At 43.6% G+C, this 21,548-nt stretch overlaps 1 protein-coding gene across 15 annotated transcripts in view; it reads right to left on the bottom strand.

Moving 5' to 3' along the window:
- The window catches only part of ARHGEF9 (Cdc42 guanine nucleotide exchange factor 9), a 351,467-nt gene that overhangs the window by 23,243 nt on the left and 306,676 nt on the right, over window positions 1–21,548 (bottom strand). For all 15 annotated transcript variants that reach the window (XM_019487852.2, XM_019487853.2, XM_019487851.2 and 12 more), the window contains 2 exons: window positions 2,246–2,489; window positions 1,430–1,498 (listed from right to left, as the gene is read on the bottom strand). In XM_019487852.2, coding sequence (XP_019343397.1) covers window positions 1,430–1,498; window positions 2,246–2,489 — 313 coding nt within the window. The remainder of the gene's footprint in view (window positions 1–1,429; window positions 1,499–2,245; window positions 2,490–21,548) is intronic.

The following is a 21,548-nucleotide window of genomic DNA, read 5'->3' as shown; positions in this document are numbered from 1 at the left end:
ATATGTACACTCAGGCACACTTGAGCTGAGTCAGTTTGGTTAGGAATAATTAAAACTGGATTTGGCACAGTTGTCATGAGAGTCACAGATTGTACAAGGTTTTTTTTTTGTTTTTTCCAGTGGCTGCAATTTTAGCAATCTCTGCATGCTTGTTAATGGGTGTGTGCGGGCAGATAGGGAAGGGACAAGTCTACAGAACTTTGCACATATGAGGAGTTACTAAATTGCAAAAATTGTCTATTGACAGTGTAGTATGGGGTGCATTGTTGCCAAAATCAGCTGTATATTTTTGGTATCTGAATGACAAATACTTTTTTTTCTACATGCCATAGTTAGAAAATCTGTCCTCAAAACCCTTTAGAAAGCAGCTGAGGAGACAAGCTAGGAAGTGATGAGGGAGCAGAACATCCTCAATAACAGTGAAGGGATAAAGGAAAACAACAGATTCACACTGAACCTAGCAAACCACTAGTGGATCACCAGAGCAATATGGGGATGAGTAAGCAGGGAAGAGAGCTAAGACCTCTCCTGAAGAGTTGAAAAATCCAAGCATTTACCTCCCAACAGCTACAGACCAGGGACAAGCCAGCTGGGAACATCAGGCACCCAAGAAATGAAGAGCTGTTCTCAAAACTTTGAAGCTCTTGGGGGACCTGACTATGCTAACATATTTCAGTAGCTAGACAGCATGTCCGTGATGTCTCAAATTGTTCCTGAAGTTTTGGACAACTTATAACATTTGTACTACAATTTCTCTCTGAACTTTTCCTACATCTACCATGACAAAACCTATAGCTGCAAGAGCTATTACAGAAGGTGATTAGTAGTGAACTTTTGGCCAGTTGTGTATCAGTTTAATATCTGTTTATTAGTTGGCTACACTCTGCTGAGGCAGGGGGAAGAATCTAATTCTATAGGTATAGCATGTCTCTACCAGGGCATGTTATTTTTGTGAGAGCTGATGCTATGTTGCGTGTAGCTCCCAGAAGTACACATACAAGATCCATGAGTGTCCCACTTCAAGAAGAAAAAGAGGTAGAGCGATAGGAACTCACCATATCCAAAGACAGCCATCTTAATTCCTTTCAAGCGGGAGACTCGGGGAGTTAGCAACGCTCCTATGCATTTTCCCAGTCATTCCCAATTCAGTTTGGAGTGAGCTAGTGCATCTATACGTTCCATATGGTTTAAGATAAAATGCCCACAAGACAACTTCTGGAGACTGGAGTGGTCTAACTCCATTGACTTCAACAGAGTCACATCAGAGACTAATTTGACCCAAGGAGACATCTTCACAGTATATGAACCACAAACATGGTATTAAAAAAGAAAAAGAAAGGGGGGAAAAACCAGGAAATCTGGACTCTTGCCCAGCAGAAAGCCCCACCAAACCCTCACGTCACCTATCACGGCATATGCTGCTGGTTACCTTTTTGCTTACTGACTTTCCTTACTGTCATTGCCGCTTGTCGCTTTTGATTTTCAGAAATTTCAAAGCCTGGAAAAGGGAACATGGCAAACGATTCAGAAAATTGCTTACTACTTGGCCTCTCTGGAATATTTCTTCATGCACCATTTATCACACAACTAACCCTTGAGGAACAAAGCACTACCTGGTGCGGCTGCCCACATGGAGAAACATTTGAACAAAAAACAGATCTTATTTTAAAATGAAGCCTCCTTATAACATCAACTGGAAGGCTGGGGGGAGGGGACAGTGGGAGGAGCTGCATGGAAAGCAACCTTCCTGCCTCTAAGTAGTGTTATGCTGTATCATAAATGTAAGCAGTGCTTTATGGATAATGGGACTGATTCTAATCTTGGTTGTAGCAGCCACGTGTGCTGATGCAGAAAGGAGGGCAAGGCTAACAGATCAGCAATATCCTTGGCCTTTCTTCCTACTCAGGAGGTGCCTAACTAGGGCAGAAGTTATATAGCCAGGAGGCCTTGATGCCTCTCCGGGCACAGGACATCCTGATTCATCTCTCCTACATCTGGACAGAGGCTTGATGCTAAGGGTAAGATTTGCTCCTAAGCAAACAGAAATGCAATACTAGTAACTGAATGGAAGAATGGTCAGGACCAAGCATTATCAGCTGGTACCTATTCCCTGACAGTGAGATAAGCCAAGGATGTTAGAATGAAATTTATTGGTAGTTCTAATGCACAATAATTCACCCTTCTCCTTCAGATAGAGATAAACCAAATGCCATCAGCACCCACCCATTCATTTTGAATCCCTTACCTATCTTTTCATCTTCTTGTACCATCTTCCTTTCTTCTCTGAAAGCTCTCAGCCATCGCAATTTCTCTTCCAGCTTCTTGGCAAAGAATAAGTGCATTTCATCAGTCTCCTTGTTATGAAGTTTAAAGGCATTCTTCATGCTGACGTTGAAGTCATCATCTCTCCCATCTTCTATATCCACCACCTCATATTTATCCATGTCAATGCGACCTTTGTAGTATAGGATATCTCTTCGTATCAGGTCCTAGGTGAAAAAGAGGGACGGGTTTACTTCTAAGTAGACTGAAGTCTATCTCATGAGATACATACTAAGTCTCAGTTCAGTTGACATTTCGCAGTCCTCTTGAAGTGCTGAACTGAAAGGGTTAATTTTCAAAATATGATCTAATTCTTACAACTTAATTTGCTGTAAAGAATCGTACTGCTGGCTAAGTGAACAGGATAGACAAAGGCTACGTGGGACAGAATGTGAAACTGGTATATTCCTTAAACTTTAGGAGAAAAAAATATAATTTGCTTGCACTTAGGAATTAACTACCCCAAATGAGTTGTTTATTCTATAAGTGTCCATTACATGGAGGGTTCATAAAAAATTTAATGATTTTTTTTAAAGTAAAAAATATTTTAAAAATGTTATTTAAATTATAATACACGTTTCTTCTATTAATAGCTATTAAAATGAAATCTGAATTTAATAAAAATATGTTGTTATAATGTTTTAAAAATGCAAATAAAAACTAAACATGCAGAATCCATTGGAATTCAGTATGAACAAAAACAAGAAGAGAGGATGAAACCTATTCATTTAAAATGTCTGAAGGATAAATCGTTTAGGAATAACTTAGGAAATATGTTGGGAATTCTGATTTTCCCAAGCCTCAGGCAAATAGCAATAGGAGTCTGTCACTTTAAATTAGGCTTATTTGAAAAATTTCCCAGGCTGGCCTAAACTAAATGGTGCTGACTACAGTTAATCTTTCTGTTCAATAAATCATTTAGCTGTAAGTGTGAAACTTGTTTTGATAAGAAAAGTTGATGCGTCCAAAACACTTCAGTTGGTTTGTTTAAGAACAATAAATTTTATAGGCTATTTTGTATGTTTAATTAAATTCCAGTTACCATCGTAATGCAGCTGCTTGACACAAATCATGAGCAAAAGGCAAGTTATCCAGTAAATAAGCAATAATCAAACACCATTTTCTAACATAGTAAAATGTGGAATCAGTAAGTATATGAAATATTAAGCTATATAACTGCTTAAATAAATGTTTATAGTTAGAGTGTACCCTTCAAACATATAAAATGCCTTCCTAAGTGGCAAAAAGATGTACCAAATCTAGTGCAAAGGCCCTATTTACATGTTATTCTACACACTTCAATAGTTATATCAACCAAAAATAATGCCTTTTCTTAAGAAATTAACTGAAGAACAAATGGAATAAATGCATTTAAAGCAATCATTTTTATTGAGGCTGGGGATTGAAATCAGATTACTTGAATTGTTTTGATTTTACTTAATCCATCATGATTATATGGGGTTTGCATCTTCTCACTGTCTCTGTTGCACAGATAACTGGACAACATAGGCCACTGGCCAATCCAGTTCACGTGCTCCTCAAGAAGAGATATTGAAGAGGAAACCTTATGGGCATTTTCTACAAATGTCCCCAGTAATGCAGACCTGAGAATGCAGAATCATAGAATCATAGAAAATTAGTGTTGGAAGGGACTTCAGGTGGTCATCTAGTCCAACCCCTTGCTCAGAGCAGGTCCATCTCCAACTATCATAGAATCATAGAAAAGTAGGGTTGAAGGGGACCTCAAGGCAGGCTCATCCCTAAACCATTCTAAACAAGTATTTGTCTAACATGTTCTTAAAATTTTTGGGACCAACCCTCACACATGGCTATTAGGCAAACTGGCGAAAACATCAAAACCACCCTTCAGCTTACCACAGGAAAAGCAGGGGGACAAGGGCACTGTCATGTTCTACCACTGCAAGGACAGGAATAGTTTGTTGCTCAAGAAATCCAAGGCAGATGATCAAACCAGTTCTAAATGTCACAAGAGGTGGGGTTTCTATCACTTTCCTCATACAAACTTCCCTGCTGGGAAAATTATCCTCATATTCACTCCAAATTAGACTTAACTCAACTCCATCCAAATATTCCTAACCCACTGGATGCTTCATACCTTCCTTTTTACTCATTGGTGTTTATAGTCCCCACTACCATATTTGATTGTGGGTATTTATAGATGTGCTCCAGAGGTGTGTGTGTGTTTGGGGGGGGGGGTGCTTTAATGAGCACAGATCTGAGAGCTGAACTAATTAAAAGTTCCCAGAGCATCATGTGCATCAGTGCCCCTGCAATGAAAAATGGCAGCACAGCGCTTTGAACTGAAGCTTATCAAACAAGCTTTATTTTAAAGTGCCCCTGCCACCATTTTTCAGCATAGGGATGCTGATATATGTGAATCTGGAGTCTCCCGGAGTGTGGTAATTACCACTCCAGCAGACTCAATTAATCGAGTCTGCTGGAGCACTGTAATTACAGGGCGTCGGAGCAACCTCCCTGCACATGTATAAGTCTCTGTGGCATTCCTCTAACCCTTTATTTGTCTATGGCCCTTTGACCTCTCTTTACTAGGTTGAAGGCAGGAAAGAAAGCCATCGTTATTTACATATTGATGTCCACACTTCATTCGTTTATTCCTTTCATGTCCTTTATGTCAACTTCATACTGAATCCTATATGTACCCTGGTGATAGCAAAATTGTGGAGTACAAATAATTCAGTGGAGCCCAAGATAAGCAGGCTTCCTGTACGGGTCCCCCAGAGGAAGACTATGGGCCAGATCATATTTATCCTTCATGTGCATAGTGTCAGGTATGTAGCTGCATAACTTCATTTTTTGGCACTTACACATAGTTTGGGATTCAGCAATGCTCATGGAAGTCTCCTGAGCATGGTCAGTTGGGCTGTGCTACAGCCAAGCAGCTGCCCAGGGAAAACCTGGGCAGGCATGTAAGGCTGAACTAGTCCTCCTGTGTGGGAGGATCCTCCTACCTTTTAACCTAGTGGTTAGGTCTCTTGCCCAGGGAATAGGGAACTCCCATTTTAAGCACCCTTCATCCAGGGGGGTTTTGAACCTTCTTGTCCTGCTTCTCAGTAAAGTACTCTAACCACCAGGCCACAAGCTAGGCATTAGACATGGTCCTCTCTCCAGATGTCCTCTTGGATCTGGGCCATTAAGATGCAGCCAAGAGAAAACGTGTTCCAGAGCATTTGTGGCCCAGTGAGCTGGATGCTGCCCTGGAAAGGATCTGGGGCTCTGAGTTAGGTCCATCTTCCTAGTGGGGAAGAAACCTACCCAGTATTTTTTATCAAATTGTTATTAATTGGAAAATAAAAGCAAGCCAACTTTAAGAGAGAGGTCCAGGCAATGTCAAACCCAGGTGTTCTCTACCTTTTTTAAACTCAAGGCACCTATGGATAGACTCAAAGCACCTGTCAGTCAATTCCAACTCTCGATTTTCACCCTTATTTTTTCTCCAAAAAAATAATAGAGCGGTTTTTCTGTTGTAAATGTCAGAAAGACCACAACAATGGATTTCTTTTGTAATCTCTGGGTTTATCTTGGGAACCATGTTTGTAAACCAAGCAGTCCTAATATTGTGTGGCAACCTGGGGCATCCTTGAAAGAATCTCAAGGCATCCCAGGATGTTGTGGCACCCTGGCTGAGAACCACTAGTCTAGCCTGTGGCTCTGTGGTTAGAGAGAAGTTTCAGCCTCCTCTGGGACACAGGGTCTAGAACCTTGATTTTTTACTTTCTGGGTAACAGCCTCAGCCACTGCATTATTGGGCTGAGGTAAGAGTGTCCTCCTCCTAGGCCAGGGGTGGGCAATTATTTGGCCTAGATGGACACTTAAGGAGTTTTGGTGAGTTATCATGGACTTGGTCAGCACCCCTTTCCCTTGGCCCCCTCCCCTTGGCCTGCATCAGCTCACTAAAACCCCTTAAGTGTCCCTCCAGGTGTTGTGGGTGCAGGGCGGTCAGGGCCAGGGTACTCCAGCAGCAGGACCGGGTCTGGCAGCCTCAGTGGAGACTGGCAGCAGCAGCTGGAAGGCGCTGCCAGGGCAGGGGCTGCTGGGAAGTGGCCACCATGCCACCCCAGCCCCACTGCATGCCCAGGAGTGGCAGGACCAGCTGCATGCACCATGGCTTGGGCTGCTCCCCACACCTGGGCCAGGGTGGGCTGCTACAGGCTGGATAAAATCCCTTGGTGGGCCACATTGTGCCTGCAAGCTGTATTTTGCCCACCCCTCTTTTAGGCAATGTGATTCTATTTCCACTAGGAGAAAACAGAATCCCAAACTGTGCAAAAATGTCCAGTTTCCCAAAATTGCAGCTTTATGGATCTCCACCTGCTAGTCAGGCATGTGAAGAGCAAATAGGATGTGGCCCTAAGGGACTTAACCTTAACATTGACATAAGATGTCAGTGGCATGAAACTGAACTCAAGCCTCCCACTTCCCAGGCTGGTACCTTTAGCATCAGGCTAAACCTGCTTCCTCTAGAGTTTGCTGACCCACTTGATGGGTCTAGCAGATCCCAAGCCTCATTTCTCCTGCTGCTTTTCTCACTGTGATCTACATCAGCTGCTCTAGTTCCTTTGACAGAGCCATGCAATGGGCTCACTGCAGTTGCTTGACAGATTGCAGGCACGTGTCACTAAATAGGTATTTTGAGAGCTGTTATGTTCGCTGCTCAAACACAGGTGTGAAATGTAGGTGTTGATGAATTGTGGCAAAAAATAATATTCAGACATTCTTCTCTCACCCTTTCCCCTCTGTTTGCTCCCACATTAGAAGACAGAAAATCGATACCTTGGAGATCTCGTTTTTTCTTGCATTAGTTGTAAGTAACATTTTCAATGGTGTGTCATGGAGCTATTTCTGATTCACATGGATGTAACTAAGAGGAGAGTCAGGCTCCCTGAATAACATATTTGTATTTATACAAACCGAGCATAAAAAGCCAAGTCATCAAAAATAGGAAATTGATCATTCAGAGGCATGATGTTATAAGGAGAACAAAGTTATAAGGCATTCATATTTAAATAGCCACTTTTAACAAAACAAAATTAAAACTATGTCCTTCTTCCAGGGGTTATAAACCAATACTCAAAGACATAAAATTCATGTAACTTGACCATTTAAACAGCAAGCTGCCTTTTTTCTCTATGAGAACACTTTTCAAGTGTTCTGAAGATCAAATACCAGATCAAAAGGATAATCTAAAAGTATCAAAGGAATGATCAAAAACTAAAAATCAATGCACAATACTCATTCAATTGAACTAGACTGAAAGCAAATGGTAAATTATGATAAGTAATGTCTCTCATTAAAACTCCTTAAATGCACAAAATAAATTAACTCATCACAGGGTCTCAGAAGAGCTTTTCCATTAATTTGCTTAATAGTATTAATGAATATGGGTGAAGACAATGTTTAAAAATGTTAAGTCTTAAGTAGCCAGTTCTTCACCCTAAAACTCCCTATGAAAGAGTTTATTAAGCATATGCTATGTGAGTATCTTACTGGAGTACAATGCGGCTTTCTATTCTGATCTAACCCTATCTATGGATAAAGGAAATTTCTGGCTAAATATATAGTGGTAAAATCTTACTATGAGATATATTAAACTGTGAGATAATTTCTCAAAAAGGAGATAGAAACACATGTGCCATCTGAGACAATTATTTGAACAAAATAGTTTCGATACCACATGAAAAAAAACAAAATGTGTGCTGATCTCCTAGATGGAGGAGTTCAACCATACTTTTTCACGTAGTATGCTTGATTATATAGCACAAGCAAGGTAATATTGGACTGAATAACAGCAATTTCTCTTCTACCTTGGCTCCATTCATATGCATCTGTGATTTTTTTCCTTCCAGTTAGTATTTTTTGTGCGTGTTGGATGACAATTTTTAATTCGTGCATCTTCTCTATTTTAATTTACGAAATTATGAATCGGTCTCTTCATATTAGCATCAAATTGACATTTTGCTTCTGTTGCCCCTTCACAGACAACACAGATTGGGATAGTGAGTTGGAGTCCTATCTTATCTGGACATCTTCTATAGAATTGTTAAGTACATTTCAGTGGCAAGGACACTAGTGTAACAATCCAAATGCCTTAAAATTTGGCCTTCAGTTAAGCCTATGGAGCCCATGCAAAAGACAACAGAGTTTCATGGATGTAATTGGAAGTGTTGTATATTAAGATAAAGGGGATGCATCAGTGTTACTGAGGGAATGATATGATGGCAATAGGACTGTACAGCTATTGCTGGGGTCAAATGCAGTGGCTGGTGAAGATGAACTAACAGGAAAGAACCTTACTTGAGTACCAGATCCCAGGCTGAGCTTGCAGAGTAGGTGGGTTCAAATGAAAAAAAAAAAACCTGATGTGGAAATTAGCAAAAGGCCTGAAGCCCCTCACTGCCATTTTAACATGCTGTAATTTTGAAAGACCATTAGAATTGCATATTGTGATTTTTTTTTTTAAGAATCCCAATCCAGAATAGCCAAATCTCTTATTTTTTTTCCTACCAGACTACACAGTCTTTAGCCTCCATTGTAACAAGAATTTTTAGGCGTGGAACTCGCCATCTGATGCCAGGCAAGCATGTAAGGCTGCTAGGAATAAGTTTCCAATGTTTCCAAGTTATGGAAACATATTGAAATCGACAAAAGACTAAATCATTCAAAATGGGACAGTACGGCTGCAGAGTTCAAACGAAGTGCATCTGGTCCTCACCCCTACCTCGGGCAAATTCAAGAGGAGGTTGGATGATCACCTGTCTGGGGTCTTGTGAACCCAGCAGTCATTCCTGCCTGTGGCAGGGGGTCAGGCTAGATGATCTGTTCAGGTCCCTCCTGACCCTAGCTACTATGAAACTATGAAACTATGGAACCTGTGCTAGCAGCTCTGAGCATGAGATAAATTCCATTTTTATTCCTGCTGGCAGAAGGGAGGAAGAACACTGCCCCACTGAGTAGCTGTATATTCCAACACAATGATCAGAGCCCCATGTTTTTAGAGATTCTCGACTTTCACGCAGTGTTAGAACAAGTATGAAACCATGGGAAAAGCATTTAGGGCTGAAATAACCTTCACAATCCTATTGATTTCCCAGAAAGTTCAATCCATACCGGAAGATGTGGGAACTAGAACAAGATGATATCATTTTCTAACTGGTTCCTAGATTAGTCATTCCCTGCCATCACTGCTTCCCACACACGCCTTGAAAGATGGATATTGTGTATTGATCAACTGAATTTTAAGTCCTCTTTCCACAGCTCTACAAGCTTGTATATATGATAAGAACAAACCTAGAATTAACTGTCTGTAACAAAAGGCCTACCTATCCTCCAATGAAACCAATAGCAACTCTCAAAATACAAACTGTCTCTATAACTAACCCAATATACATAACTTCCCATCATCAATATCTAACCACAGTATTCACAGGCAGCAAGATATACATAGCAATACATATACATATGTATTCAGCAATGAATACATATTATTAAAGACTGAAATCTAATGCATGTCTATACAATATATATTTTCTCTCCAAGGTTCCCAAAACCTTTAAAAATTATAAACAGGAATTGCTTCATCTGTAAATGAAACAGAGATTTAGGCTTCCCAAAAGTGCCCAAGACAGCTTTTTAGTATTTAGATTACAAGAAAACCCACAGGCTCTCAAAAAGATTGGTAATTCAATCATACTACATGCTGTACATTTCCCATAGTTTTGGGTCCCACAGTCCCTGTTTTGAGGAGTTTCTAATGTATGTTGACAAGAGAAATAAAGCGTGAAGAGAAAAAAAGAGTAAAAATTCACTGTATTTACTTGCATACAATACATAACTTAAAAAAACAACAACTCCCAGCTGTTGGAAATTGGAGTGTGTGTTATATGCAAAGAAATATGGTAAGAGCAGTGCCTGCTGCTTACCGGGCCAAAATGAAAGGAAAATCTGCACACAATCCACAGGGCGCAGAACAATGAACAGGCTCCGGTCCCTAGTTGCTGTTACTCAGTCACTATTACAAGGAAAGGTCTTGATTTTCTTCATTCTGCCTTTCAAAAAAAGATGCATATTTTATTATGGGCTTCACCATATGTGAGAAAATATGGCATGTGACCTGCTCAGAATCAGATGGGAAGTCTGTGGCACAGCTAAGAAATGAACCAAGGTCTCCCACACACCAATTCAAGGTCTTTAACACAAGACTCTCCTTTCTTTCGGCAAACTCACAATCTAAATCAGAATAGACGTTAGACTGGACATTAGGAAGAACTTCTTTACAGTTCGAGTGGCCAAGGTCTGGAACGGGCTCCCAAGGGAGGTGGTGCTCTCCCCTACACAGGGGGTCTTCAAGAGGAGGTTAGATAGGCATCTAGCTGGGGTCATCTAGACCCAGCACTCTTTCCTGCCTATGCAGGGGGTCGGACTCGATGATCTATTGAGGTCCCTTCCGACCCTAACATCTATGAATCTATGAATAGCAAACACACGACAAAGGAAAATGTCTGCTCGGAGACTGAGGAAAAAGGATGGTTTGAAGAAGGATGTAAGCATTATAAGGAAAGAAAAATAAAACACACAAATACAAAATAGGAAGTAGCTGGCTGGGCAACGGTACTGAAGAAAAGGATCTGTGGATTATGGTGGACTGCACACTGAGCACCATTCCACCGTATGAAACTGTTGTAGGGAGGCTCGTCTCATTCTGGGATGTATTAACAGGACTGTCACATGCAGGACACAGGAGGGAATTGTTCCACACTGTGGGCGAGACCTGCTGGAGTACTGTATCCACCACACTGTAAGAAGGATGTAGACAAAAGGAAGGGAGTCCAGAGAACAGCAAAAAGAATGAGAAGAGGTTTAGAAAACGACCCATGAGGAAAGGTTGAAAAAACTGGATTTGTTCCATTTACACATGCGAGGACTGAGGGGAGAACATGACAACAGCCTTCTAATATGTAAAAGATGGTTATAAAGGGGACTAGCAAATTATCCATCAAGAACGACAGGGGCCAGGGGGGGAGGGGTGCTTTGGGCTGGGGCCTGCGCCATTCCCCCATCCCCCCGCTGCTTCGGGCCAGGGCCAGGGCCACTCCCCAGCTCTCCCACGCCGCTTCGGGCTGGGGCTGGGGCCTGAGACTGTGGCAGCGGTTGCAGCGGGGCACGGCCACCATTAACTCCCCCTTCCCTTTCTGCTCCCTTCCCTCCCACCTCCCCTCCCAGCTGGCTGGTGTTGAGGGGGGCACTGGTCCCTGGCTCCATGAAGCAGACTCCCCCACTCTGTCCCCTCCATTATGGCAGCACTCCGGTCACTGTCATCCCCCTCTGCCTCCAAAGAGCAGGGGAGGGCCTCGTCCCCCTCCCCTCCGGCCCCTCAGTCCCCACTGTCATGGAGGCACTCCGCTGTCTGTCCCTGTCCATGTAGGGCACTCTGACAGGGTGCCAAGACTTGGGCTTTTGTAATATTAGAAGAGTGATCAACCGTTTCTCATGCCCCAAAGCAAAAAGTGATCAGCTTGGGTCACAGTAATAAAAGATGTAGGGTGGATATTCTGAATAACTTCATACTATGAGGACAATGGAGCACTGGAACAGACTACTAGGGACGTGGTGGAATTCTCTTCACCGGAGGTTTTTAAGAACAGATGAGACAGTTGTCTCTCAGGACGGTCAAGGTATATTTAACCTGTCTCAGCACAGACACATGCACTGAATTCCTCTTGAGGACACTTCCAGCCCTACATTTCCATGATTTCTATGATGGAGGAAGATGTGCAAGTAGAAATGAAGGGTGTTTACAGGCTACTGTAAATGTATATGGAAGCATGCCAGAACATACAAATCACAGACTGGGAGAGGACAGACAAGAAGCTGTGAAGTGCAAGGTCGAGAAAGAGCACAGGCTCCCCATTCTGTGTCCAGACAGCATGGCCCAGCTCCTCAGAGAACTAATGCATTTAGGTCATTTGCACACACTTGTTTAAATGTGATGGTTTTATACAGCCTCAGCAGTTTCTCTCTCCTCCTCTCCCTGAGATTAATTAAGCTCTTCTGAATAAGATGCTTGGCACTCTGTTCAGGTAATTCGTACTAGGGATTCACAGAGAAAAGATGAAGCCAAAAATGTTTTACAGTAGCACAAAATTAACTTATGACAAATTATATAAACCCACCACCATCCTGCTGTTTGCATTTGCTTCATTGGTGGTATATGGCTCAATATATCAGGGCACTCCTACATAGGGTAGCAGCTTTGCCTAGGAAAATTCAACTGGGGCAGATCTAGGATTTTGAAAAGGGGGAAAGGGAGTGCAGATGGTGTTGTGTATTATCCCATGCAACACAACATATATCCTTCTCCAGGAAAAGAAGCTAGAAGCTTTACTAATATGGTGGGGGCCTAAATCTACATTATTCAGTTTAAAATAGAAGCAAAAAAACAAATATAACTGTATTAGAATGAGTTAAAAATTATCTGCAGGGCAGTGAAATAAGAGCTACATTACCAGGAACAGCTATCAGACAGAAAAATTGCAGAAGAAAGGCTAGCTTGATTAATACAACATTAAGCCCATTAAAAAAGAAGAGAGAGTTGTTAACATCTGTGGCATGACGAGTTTAGAAGGAATCAGGTAGATTTTAATGAGCCATGAATTCAATTGATGCTCTTGCTGCTGCATGAATAGAAAAGCTGCTGCCTCTGCCAGCCAGTTGGTTTTAAATTTAGGGTGGAACAGGAATCAAAGTGGGGAGAGGGGATGTAGCTGCACCAGTGCACTCCCCCTGGATTTCCCCCTAGACGGGGACAATACTGTATCTGCAAAAAGCTATCCCCACTTATAATTGTAAGTTCTCAGGACTGGAATTAGCTTTCTAACAAAACAATTCTCCCCATGAATCATGTAACTGAAGAAAGCTTATTACTAATCTGACTTCTACAATTGCACCTGCCTTTGGTGTCGTCTTCTCCTCCTACCTCTCCACTCCTTTCTCTCATTATTCCCCTGTTTTCAGTTGTCAGTATCTCAGCTTGTGAACACTTTGGACCATGGACTCTCTTTGTGTTATATGGTTGTAGAGTAAGACCCTGATCCCTTGTTGGGATCATCAGGTGCTACTGCAGTAGAAATCCAAGTAAAAATGATAACAGTTTACACATGCCACCAGTTGCAAGCACAAAACTGAGCCTGCAAAATTAAAATCTATCTTCCAAATTGGGCCATACATATATAATTCTCCAGCCCTCTAGAGGGAACCCTGGCCTAGACAGCACACCATATATTTTGTATATGTTATCTTTGTGTGTGGTCTGCGTTATACATTTCAGAAAAGTCAACATATATATTATGTGTGTGTGATGTATCTGGGGAGATTATCTTGTATCTCACAGGGGCTAACAAGGGTTATGCTTTTACAGATGGCATTTGATATATAGAAGTTTTAAAGTATCATATGTTTTATTGTATGTTAGGTCATCTGCTATCAGGTGTACATTAAATAAAATACCTCTAAAACGGAGCTACAGAAAGGGTTGCTTCTTTGGATGAGTCACTAGAGCTCTTCTACAAAGATGCTACTGACAGAAGTAACATGTGTTACTGATATTTTGTTCCATGTGTAAGCTATCAATCTGCTTACCACATTCCTGCAGGTCCTGATGCAAAGCCAATATAAAAGGTTACAGAAAGAGGAAATATTATGCAGGGTTCAAGCAGAAGGAGGGGAGGCAGATATCTTGAGTTCCAGTCCCAGAGCAAGCACGGACTATTAGGGCTGTGCGAAGCTTCGGTCCCTGATTTGATTTGGCAGAGATTTGGCCTGATTTGGTGGCCAAATCTCTGGATCCGAATCAAATCAGGAGACCCTTTAATCACTCTGAATCAAATTGGAACCCTCTGAATTGATTCAGGGAGATCCAGAAAGATTTGGAGATTCAGACATAGACACAGCTTTAAATGTTTTTTCTACATACCTCTAGGTAGCAGGGACTTGTGAGTGCTGCAATGCTGGGGTGCATGGAGTGTCCCACAGAAGTGTAGGGGGCTCCCTAGTGCACTTGACAGCAGATCCAGAAGTAGACCAAAAGCATTTTCGGTCCGCTTCCAGGTCCACTGGGGAGTGCGCGGGGGGGGGCCCCTTTGCGCCTCCATGACTTGGTGACTGGTGCCTCCTGGGTCGGTGGGGTCCCCCTGAGGTTGATAGCCAAGCCAGGGGGAAGAAGTAAGGGGTGGGGGGGATGGCCATGAACGCTCCCTGGCAGACCCAGAAATGGACCTGAAGTACTTCTGGTCACCGCCAAGCACATGGAGGGCCCCCCCCCCCACTCCTGCGGGATGCCCCACGCACCCAAGCGTCACAACAATCACAAGCCATGCCTGCTACCTCAAGGTATGTAGAAAAAAACTTTTAAAGCTGTGTCTATGTCCAAATTGCTGATTCTCTGAATCAGCATCGAATCTTCAGACTTGGATTCGGCTGAATCGAATCAGAGACAGTGATCTGAATCAACAAATCGAATCGCTGTCCCTGATTTGGGCCGAATCTGAATCTGAATTGAATAGGGCCTGCTTTGCATACCCCTACTGACTATGTGATGGTGGGTGCACTGCAACTCTGCTCTGCTTCTGTTTCCCCAACTTTAAAATGTGGATGAGATATTTGCCTATTTCACAGGGTTGTTTAAGGCACCAGTGAAAGACGCACTGGAATCCTCCACAGGAAGGGACTTTAAAATATCAAAGTATAACAATAGGATTTTGGCACTGGATTGCTATCATCTTAATGTCTTTAGAATCTGAATATCAAATGGTCACACAGAAGGCTTCCTAGGCTGCAAAAATGACGCATGAGCAGAGTTTCCTAAACAATTCCAAACATTCTTCCCCTGCCTGTACAAGGAGAATGACACTGCTGGTTTGGGGAAAGACAGGAGACCTATTACAGATTTGTTCTCCAAAACAGGTTTCTGAGACCTGAGTTCTGTTTGACATTGGTTAAGTGTGACTCACAAAACAACTTTTGAAGGACAGTTTATTTTCTTCCATTCCTACCTCTCAGCCCCTAATAAATCAGTAGGAAGTTGTAAACGGTGGGTTTAGTGATGCTGTAAGTCAGACAGTGATATAAGGTGAGTAAAGTATCACAGCCATAGTTGCTTGTTTCCTTTCTGAAATGTCAAAGAAGAGCTTTGTAAGGGGGTGTCAGTGTTGGTGTGTGAGCATGTACTGTCCTGTGTGTGTTGGGGTCACTGGTGTTTATGTGCCCGGAATAATATGAAATATGAAAAAAACCCACATTTTCCCACTGTGAGAGGGCTCCTGGGTCTATCTCAGTCTCCATCTGAATTCGCCTTCCACGACTTTGAAAAGAAGAAAACACCACAGACCACCCAGATGGTAAACTTGTGCTGTGCTGATTTTATTCTTAGCAGTGGGTTACATTGTTGCATCCATCTTGCTAATTACCTCATTAGTGAGGAGAACCATTTGGTGGATCAGGTATCTCTTTCAATTAGAGAGTGTCCTGGATGCATTAGACTATCTCAGTTCGGGCTGTATCTTCCCCGCTAATTTACTCATTAGTGGGGCACGTTCTCAGTGTCTCCGCCGGTACTGAGCAGAGAGGTGCCTCTGCCACTATCCTCCTGCATCTGACTGTGAACCCGGCTCAGCTCTCAGCTGTCCAGTGGAGCGGATGGCTCTGTGCCACTTTTGCTGCCCGTGCACTGCCCTGGAACCCTCCACCTCGGGGTTTTCCTCAGCGTGTTGATCCCCCGGATCCCGGACTCTTCCCTGGGCTATCTGCGTTGGGTATGGGCCTTGGGTGAGTACCCCGCCACCTTACTGGCCAGCTGCGGCATCTCGGGGTCCACAGTCCCTGGCTCTCTTTGGCTGTTGATCACGCTTCTCTCTCCCTCTCTTTCACCGCGGTCCACTCTTCTTTCTCCAGTACCCGAAGGTGAAGTGCGTTTAATTGCTGCCGGGCTTATACCGGCCATCGTGGGCTAATTGCCCTGATGTTTCCCCGTTGTGCAACTCCCTTTACCTGTGTAAAGGTGCTATCTATAGCTACCCACTCCCGTGGCTACCCCAGTAACGAGGCTCCTGACTGAGCCCCTATTACACCCATATCCACTCAGAATAATTGAACTGACTCCTCTTTCTGGATTTGGCATGTTTTGGTTGATGGTTATGTTCCCCTTTTCCTATCCAAGGATGCCATTTAAGAGGTCCAATCACTTCTCTTCCATGTGAGATGATGCAGTACTTTAATCTGCACTCTGAGCTTCTGAGGTATTGCTTAGCAAGTTTGGAAGAAAGGGAGAAATGAAGGAGATTGGCAAATACTAACTCAGCTGGATTTTTTCTTATAAGGAAAGTTCAAGGGATCTGGGGAATCTTTCACCTGCTTTCTACATTCTTTGCTCAGCACAAACCATTTGAAAATGTCATGCTGTTCTTTGACTGCAAAGCAAAAGGTGAACTTTCTACTTGAAACTATGTATTGTTATAGTTATACAGCAGTGGCTTTGGTACTCCACTAATGCCAATAAACTGCATCAGACTTTGAAGCCCAGTTGCTTTTGGTATTGTAATGAAAAGACTGTACCTGCTCTAAAGAGCTAATAACCTAAGAATAAGGCATAGGTGGATACAACAAGCTGACGGGGACACATGGTAATGGGGAGATGATTGTGCGATTACTGGGTTAAGCAGCAGTTGCAGTATACCATTTGCCTTGTCTCTGTCAAGTGTTTTGAAGCCATCTTCGGACAGTTGGCAACCAGAATGCTGAAATAAGGGCTTTACTGGGTCACAGGCCCAGAATGAACCACAGACCCAAACACCCCAGTTTTGGGAAAAGTCAGGTCTCATTCTGGATCTGAACACTGTGGATTAGGCCAATGTCTTATTAATGTCCTATTTGAATGCAGTCAAACTAGAAAATGAAAATCATTTTCAGTTTTGTCCTCAAATTGGTCCTTGTTCTTCTGCCTCCCTTTCCCCTCCACCTCCTGTAGTCGTATGAGGTAGTAGGGTGGTTCAGTATGCTCTCTTACCATGTTTTAGGGGATTTTTATTCATATTTCTTTCAGTACTACTCAATTTTGTTAAAAGAAAGTAATCCCAGGATCTAACTTTTTAACCTAATTTACACTTTACAGTGACCCTGTCAAAAAGCAAGTCTTGTCTGCTTTGCATGGACCAAAAGAAAAGCATTTTCTAAAGTGTCTGCTCATTTAATTCAGCTAACTGAGACGAAAGGTGCACCCTAAGTTCTCACCAACTCCTGCTGGAGATTTTGGAACTCTCTTTGTAACAAGATGGAAACCTAAAAATGAATGAAGCTTCTTTGATATCAGAAAACAAAGCTAGGAGCTGTTGACTGGATGGGAGAGAAAGATATGAATACATGAGTACCTTTTCTGATAATAAGAGGTGCTCAAATACGGAGGTAATGAGTATCATGAGATCCTAGACAGAAAGACATGACAATACTCCCTGTTGACCTATGTCAGCACTGCTATTCACACCCAGAACTGGCCACATTCCTGTGGCACTGAGTGGTGGTAAGGTGCTTTGAGCTCCTTTGGTATGAAAAGCATTGCATAAAAACCTATTAATGAGAAACAGTTCAGTTTTCTAACCAGTTAGGTGCACGAACCTATCTGGCATGTGATGATCCACTAATGTTTGTTTCTAGCATTGAACCCAGAAGGATAACATCTGATTTAGAGCTGCTACAGGTGCTTTAGTACTGCAGTACTTAATCCAAGACTCAAGGGGCTGCATCCATCCACACTACCTCTTCTGGGGTCAGTGGACTTATACCAGGGTGGCCATCCTGTAGCATAGGCAGTCTCTGTGTATGGCATGTGGCAGATTGGGGAGGGGACAGGCAGCACACTGTGAGATAGGCCAGGGAGCAGAAACCAGAGCAGCAGATCAGGCAGGAGATGGTCATCAGAGGGGGATGCCAGATTAACTTGTAGCATGCCTGCCAAAAAGGTTGGCCCCCACTGAGTTAAACCATGGGCTAAGGCCATCCAAGACAGCAAATCATGGACCTCAGATGTGTAATTTTCATTCTCTGGATTTTCCTTTTTTTGGCATCAAGTTTGTTGTACCTCTTATGACTCCTTCGTTTTTTTAGAATAGAACTTCTCATTGCTCCACTTTACTCAAGGTCAATCTCCTGCTCTTCTCACATATTAACTCAACAGGAGACAAAGAATGTCAGTGGGTATGCAATTTGCTCCTACACTCTGGTCAACAGCAGTGTACAATGAGCCTTATCTGAGCATGCAGGTGATGCAGCCCGTAGAATGCATCAGCGAGAGCTGCTTCACATGACCAGCACTGAAATACAGCATGAACTCCCTGGACAGCACACCAGCCACTCAGCTCCTGCCATACAGTCTCTATGAAGAGGTGAAATGCTGATTAGTTATGTCCTTAATGTCTGACCCATAAAGAAGGGAATCCATATCCATGAGAGATATTTATGTAATCAGTTCCCTCAGAAGGCCAGCTGTGTTGGAGAGGTCACTAACCTCTTGCCAAAATATTCAGTCCTGACCACCTAGTGATTTTGAAAAGATACATTTGATTCATCCTTTCCTGTTCCATGAATTAGCTGTATGGGTATAAGTATTTATGTGTGTGTGTGGGTGGGTGCGGGGGAGATGTGTATCGGGGATGGCGGAAGGACTAGAGCTGAACACATTTGTGCAGAAGTGCTATTTTACTCAATGTATTTAGCGGAACATCAGTGGGATTTTGGTGTCTCCTTCAGTCTAAAGTCCCGTCGCACTTTGTTCAAAGCAGTGAAGTGAGGATGATGGTGTTTCCAAGGAATTAATAATAGGAAGAAATAGGAAAGCCTTCCACAGACACATCAGTTTGCTTTTCTGTTTTTCTCATAGATTCATAGATGTTAGGGTTGGAAAGGACCTCAGTAGGTCATCAAGTCTGACGCCCTGCCCTGGGGAGGAAAGAGCGCTGGGGTCAGATGATCCCAGCTAAGTGCTTGTCCAGTCTAATTTTGAAGACCCCCAAGGTAGGGGAGAGCACCACCTCCCTTGGAAGCCCATCCAGATTCTGGCAACCGTTACTGTGAAGAAGTTCTTACTAATATCCAACCTAAATCTGCTCATCATCAATTTGTGGCCATTGTTCCTAGTTACTCCAGGGGGTGCCCCCATAAATAGAGCATCTCCTATTCCCTGCTGCCCTCTCCGATGGATTTATAGGCAGCCACAAGATCACCTCTTAGCCTTCTCTTGCAAAGGCTGAAGAGATCTAGGTCCCTTGGTCTCTCCTCGTAGGGTCTTGCTTGCAGGCCTCTGACCATACAAGTGGCCCTCCTCTGAACCCTCTCAAGATTCTCCGCATCCCTCTTGAAGTGCATCTCCTCATTTCTTTCTCAAATGATGCTGATGGGCAAATACTGCACACTGGGTTTTCAGTTCTTGGGGGGCCAAATTTGTACCTGCTACAATTACACCAGGTGTGAATTTGAAACTGGGTGTTTTGTAAAACACTTTGCACGCCTCCATGTTTCTATAAATGGGCTCAGTCTTCCTTTCATCCACACCAGTGCCTGACTAAGGATCTGGATTCAGACCATTCCTGGGTTAACTATGGAAATATAACCTTCTACCTTCTGCTGATGCTAGTGTCAGCTTCTTCCCACCAGGACTTGGCATGTCGTAGGCCCCCTTTACACACATGCACAGCAGGAGGTGTGATTGTGGGATTGTGCATTAGATCCAGTTATGCCTTATTGCCAGTAAGGGGCAGCCTGACCCTGGGCTCCCCTTACTCTGGCAAGAAGCAGGCTCCTGGAGCTGGAAGTTCCCCAGCCACAGGGACCACGCAGAGCCAGGACTGAAGTTCCCATGCCTGATGGGGCTCTCGGCTCCAGCTGCCCATGTGGTGCAAACAGGACCAAGAGTCCTGCACCTGACACGGCTTTCAGTCTTGGCTGTGCCACATGGGCAACCAGGACTGAGAGTCCTGTCAGGTGTGGGACTCTTGGTCCTGGCTGCACATGTGAGCCCAGGGGTTTCATGCACCCCTGAGCCTTGGGGATCATGGCTCCTTGGATCCCCCGAGCCTGGGGTTTTCATGCTGGGCATGGTGCGTCCCTGTGGCTGGGAACCCTGTCAGCTGATAGAGCTCTCAACCACAGGGGAGGCCCTGCTACCTGTGCACATTAAAGCTCGACAACAACCAGCTATAAAGTAAGTACACATTTTCAAGGTCTAAATTATAGCTGACTGGAGCTTTTTATTGTGGGATAGTTACTTTGCATGTGTAGCTGGTCTTAAGGTAATTGTGCATTTAACTCGGTATTCACGTTATATCTGTAACATGTACAACGGGGCCTTAGCCACCTCTCTAAAGCCCAACGTCCATTTTTCTGGCATCTCCAGTGTAGCTAAAAACCCACACTGCCACAATGAGTCAGGAGAACTTCATCAACTGCACCAACGGAGTGGATTGAGCCTCCTAATCCTCTGGGGCATGTTGTATAATTAGTACCTAATATTAGCAGAACTGTTACCTCTCATTTTGCTTCTTACTCAGTATGCTTTGCTCAAGGAGCTCAAAGAGATGATAGGCAGTAGAAATAAACCAGAATTTACATTACATCTTGATGTCAAGAGACATATTGAGGGCGCATACCCAGAAGCGGGAACATGAGTTTCCCTGGGGACAAGTAGCAGTGGCACGCCTTGCGCCGCTGCTACTTGTCCCCAGGGAATGCCTGTGACACGCACGCCCTGGCATGCAGCTTGTTGCCCTAGGTGAGGTAGGGGAGGCTAGGGCCAGCAACTGTACTGGCCCCAACAGCCTTACCTGGGATCCAAGGGACCTCTGGGAACTGCGGCCATGGTGCTCCTGCAGCAGAGAGCCTGCTGGTAGCTGGAGTGGGGGTGCGGCCAGCCAGTCCCTGGTTTCGGGTGGTACACACTGCCACCATGTGCACTGCCCTGTTTTTTTTAAGGTGTGGGATCTTCCCAAGTCAAAAAAAACTCTTGGCTGCAAAGCAGCAGTGTGGGAAACACCTCCATATGTGGTGTGTGCGGCATGTGGTGCTACAGATGGGTCTGCGGTGCTGCATACTGCACATCCACACACATCTGGATGTGCCCTACAAGTGCAAATAAAATCTAAATACATTTC

This window comes from Alligator mississippiensis, chromosome 8 (assembly GCF_030867095.1).
Source record: "Alligator mississippiensis isolate rAllMis1 chromosome 8, rAllMis1, whole genome shotgun sequence".
NCBI classification, from domain to species: domain Eukaryota; kingdom Metazoa; phylum Chordata; order Crocodylia; family Alligatoridae; genus Alligator; species Alligator mississippiensis.
This window is presented reverse-complemented; position numbering and strand designations above follow the sequence as displayed.